Below are 4035 nucleotides of genomic sequence, written 5' to 3'. Positions count from 1 at the left end.
GCGCTACTGGTGTGATCTCCTGCCCCCCTTGTGGTGTCATGTCCTGCCCCCCTTGTGGTGTCATCTCCTGCCCCCCTTGTGTGATCTCCTGCCCCCCTTGTGGTGTCATGTCCTGCCCCCCTTGTGTGATCTCCTGCCCCTTGCAGGGAAAGGAAATAACACCTGTGTCTGTGAACTGTTAACACTCACCTCCCTCTTCTGCTAGAAGGTGAGGAAGAAGATGATGAAGAGGAGGAAGATGATTTGGATGAAGAAGTCATTGATGATGAAGAAGATGAAGATGATGATCTGGAAGGTGAAGAGGAGGAGGATGGAGTAGATGATGAGGTGAGGCTTTCTGGCATGATACAAACCTGCAGCACCACATTGCTGCTTGTTTGTCCCTTAAGCTGGTGACCCATCTGACCAGATGTCCCATGTGCTCTGGCTTTTTCCATTGTCCTTTTGACTGGTGAACCTCAGAATTTGCCAGTTCAGACCTGTCTGTCACTTGGCCTTGTTCTTCCCATGGCTTTGGGTGATAAAGCCATAGAACCCCCTTGATGGAGGGGTGCAAGAAGCTTTTTAGGAACCAGCAGCTCCTCCCTTCTTGGCTTGTACCTGCCACCTGGAGCAGGGGTGAGGGAGGATGTTGCTGTGGGATTCCACCTTGTGGGATTGTTGTTCTTGCAACAAGGCATCTTGTTTTGACTCCAGGAGGAAGATGAGGAGGAAGATGGTGAGGACGATGAAGAAGATGAAGCTGAGGATGGTGAGTCCAATCCTGACAAGCCAAGGGCTTGTTTTTGAAGCTGCCTCAACAGTCTGTCACACTGGCTGGTTTTGTAGAGCTCCCCCAGCTTCAGGGCAGCTTTTCCCTGCCAGAAAGGGCTGTGTTGCTGCTTAAAGCTTCTGCTGAGGCTCTGGCTTGTGCCTGAGGACTAAGTGATGGTTCTAACCAACAGTCACACTGGGGTCGTGGGGAGACAGGTTTCAGTATCTCCCAGTACCATCTGAGCTGGGTAATTCTGCCAGGTATTAAAGTGGCAGGTTACCTAGAAAACCAGTTCTGAGAAGCTGGAACTGTCCAAGGAGCTGGTGTTACAGTGTCCATGAGGAAATGCTCCTGGACACACGTTCCTCTCCTCTCAGCAGCAGAGAGGAGGGTAGACCTGACCTTGGTGACTCCTGTTCAGGACAAACTACAAACACCTGAATGGAGTTCACAGATTATAGTGGCTGCTGTGACCTCAGAAGTGACTGAATTCTGGTGGGTTTGGGGGTGCCCAACATAAAAAAAGCCCCTTTTCTGGCAACTGTTGAAATGTGGGATGATTCTTGGAGGGCCCAGAAAAGAGTTCATGTCTCGTGCTGGTCCAGCCTTCCCTGGGTGCTGGGAAGCTGGTCATGGTGGGTGTCTGCTCTGTACTGGTGCCAGTCCAGGCTGTGCCTGTTCCCAGCACGTTGTGCCTGCTGGGGCTGGGAACCCAACCACCCTTCAGCTGCTGTTCCCCATCTGAGCAGAACTTCACCCTTAACTCTCTTTGCAGACCTTCCACGGGGGGAAAAGAGAAAACGAAATCTAGAGGATGAAGGAGAGGAAGACCCAGAAGAGGAAGAGGACGACGAGGACGACTGATCCAAGGGAGCCAATCAGTTTTACAGACTATGACTGTGCTTGTCTTAACCTCCCCGTTGTGTCTGTGTGAGACTGTCAATCCCTGTCTCCCACTCTTCCCCCCTTTGTATGGCTGCAGCCTCCACAATATATTTTTTTAAGATGTAGAAAACCTGTAGGCATTCAGGGGAATCTTCCATACAAGGCTCACTTTTCTCCCAAGTCTTCTCATGACCAAAGGCTTTCCCCATTCTCTGGTTCGTGCAGCAGTTTGCAAAACAAAAACACACACACACCCAACCAACCAACCCCCCCAACCAAACAAAAAGAGAGAGAGGAAAAAAAAAAAAGAGAAATTTCCTCCTAGGGTATCTCTTGTGTCTGAAATCAGCCTTGCACACTGGACCCCAGAGCTCCAGCCTGCCAGCAAAGAAGGTGTTTGCTCTCTGCCTGCCCTCAGACCAGCTCTCTGAAGATGCTCGAGCAGATCTGGTTCATCCAAGTGGACTCCCAAGCCAATGGTCACTGAGGTCTCTCTGGTCTGAAGTCGTGGTGATGTGATCTCTGGAGATGCTTGAAGATACTTTAGTGCTGGGGAAGTGGGGGGGCTGGGGGGGGGCTGGTTGGCTGCTTGCAAGACCTGGTAAGCTCTGCTGCTGCACCTTGCAGTAACCCTGCACTTGCTTCCCTGTTCTTCTGTTGTTTATAAACTGGAATATTTCTCCCGGTGGCCACTTAGATCCCTTCCACTTGGATGTCCAGGTCAGTCTTGGCTGTGAGCTTGGCCAGGGTCAGGTTTCTCCTCACCCTGGCAGCAGCCTCTGCCCTGGAGGAAGGGCTAGGGAGGAGCAGGTGAGGGGGTACTGCCCTTCTCCCTGGCACACTGTGCAGAACATGTTCAGCCAGTATCACTGTGATGCTCCTAACTCGGCGTTCCCCAGGAGACCGTGTTAGCCTCAAATCTTCTCAGGGTCCTTCAGCGAGCCAGTACCAGCTCTGGACAGTTGCCTCAGTGCCAGCCTGGCGTCCACATCCTCCTCTTTTTTGCTTTTTCAGCAGGGAGAGAAGGGGCACTGAGCAGAAATCCAGTTCCCACTCGTCTCCACAGGAGCAGCGCGCGTGGGAAGGGGAGAAGTGGGGGGGACACTCACCCGGGTGTAGCTCCACTGGGGGGTTTCCAACCCATTCCCACCCTTCCTCTGCCCCTGGAGGTGCTGAGCCAGCAGAACTGTTGGCCTCAGGGGACAAGTGGCCCCGTGGCAGCCGAAGGGATGGGAACTGCTCAGCGCTGGGTGCCGGGGGGAACCTCCAGTTCCCGGGGTTCTCCAGGGGTGCAGCAGCACTGGCACTTTGTGGCATTCCCGGGGGGATGCTCTGGGTGAGCCATGGGCACCCGGGAGGGGAGGTACCTCCTGCAGAGGGGCTGCAGTGTGTGTTGCAGCCCAGCCGGGCTGCTCTGCCCCTTGGGTCTGTTCTTGCTGGTGCTGCTTGTGTTGCACAGCAGCTGTAACCACGGGGAGAAGAACTAGGCCTGTAAAATGCAAACTGAGTAACTTATAAAGGAGTTTTTAAAAAGAAATTTCAGAGCAGCAGTTACTTCTAATTTTTTTTTGTTTTTTAATTTTTTTTCCCTGCATTTTTAGCAGATTGTATGGATTTTATATCAGCCCAGTAAGTGTCAGGTTTTGATTGGTCAGACTAGTCCCAGGAACGAGGATCTCCAGCCCTTTTGTATCTTTTGTTACAAAATTTGGATAAAGCTTTTAATAAAGACTTCAGTTTTTAAAAAGCCATTGCCATGGAGGGTGTCTGAGCTGCCCATGGGGCCTTGGGCTGGGAACTTGGGGTCAGGGCTGTTTGGGGTTCAGGGTGGGGAAGGGGCTGGGGAAGGGGCTGGAGCACAAGTGTGAGCAGGAGCAGCTGAGGGAGCTGGGGGTTCAGCCTGGAGACAAGGAGCTGAGGGGAGACCTGCTGGCTCTGCAGCTGCTGAGAGGAGGTTGGAGCCAGGGGGGTCGGGCTCTGCTCCCCAGGAACAAGGGATGGGACCAGAGGAAATGGCCTCAGGTTGTGCCAGGGGAGGTTTAGATTGGATATTAGGAGAAACTTCATCCCTGAAAGGGTCTCAAACCCTGGCCCAGGCTGCCCAGGGAGGGGGTGGAATCCCCATCCCTGGAGGGGTTTCCAAGCCCTGTAGATGTGGTGCTGAGGGACACGGGTCAGCACTGACTGGGGAGAGCTGGGTTAGTGGTTGGATGGATGCTCTTTTCCAACAAAAATGATTCTCTGCCTCTCGAGTCTCTGGGGGGCAGTGTCTCCTGTGCCCCAGTTTGGGGTGGGAGGGCTCAGTGTGGGAGCACCAGGGCTGCTGGCAGGTGGGGATGGGGACAGAGCTGGGGGGGCTCTGGGGTGGGAGCACAGACCATCCTGCCCCCAGCATG

General features: G+C 53.6%; 1 protein-coding gene across 2 annotated transcripts in view; it reads left to right on the top strand.

Annotated features, from left to right (window-relative positions):
* LOC104394586 (acidic leucine-rich nuclear phosphoprotein 32 family member B) overlaps positions 1 to 1876 on the top strand; it is a 5206-nt gene extending 3330 nt beyond the window's left edge. The window contains exons 4-6 of one of the 2 annotated variants that reach the window (XM_010004201.1): positions 206 to 327; positions 700 to 751; positions 1530 to 1876. In XM_010004201.1, the coding sequence (XP_010002503.1) occupies positions 206 to 327; positions 700 to 751; positions 1530 to 1618 (263 nt within the window). In that variant the 3' untranslated portion in view covers positions 1619 to 1876. Of the gene's footprint in view, positions 1 to 205; positions 328 to 696; positions 752 to 1529 lie in introns of both variants that reach the window. The other variant, XM_010004200.1, reaches the window with a different exon arrangement.
* The last annotated feature ends 2159 nt before the right edge of the window (positions 1877 to 4035 follow it).

Source organism: Chaetura pelagica, unplaced genomic scaffold (assembly GCF_000747805.2).
Source record: "Chaetura pelagica isolate M959 unplaced genomic scaffold, ChaPel_1.0 scaffold1258, whole genome shotgun sequence".
Lineage (NCBI taxonomy): Eukaryota > Metazoa > Chordata > Aves > Apodiformes > Apodidae > Chaetura > Chaetura pelagica.
Note: the sequence above shows the minus strand (reverse complement) of the source record. Positions and strands in the feature narration are given on the sequence as shown.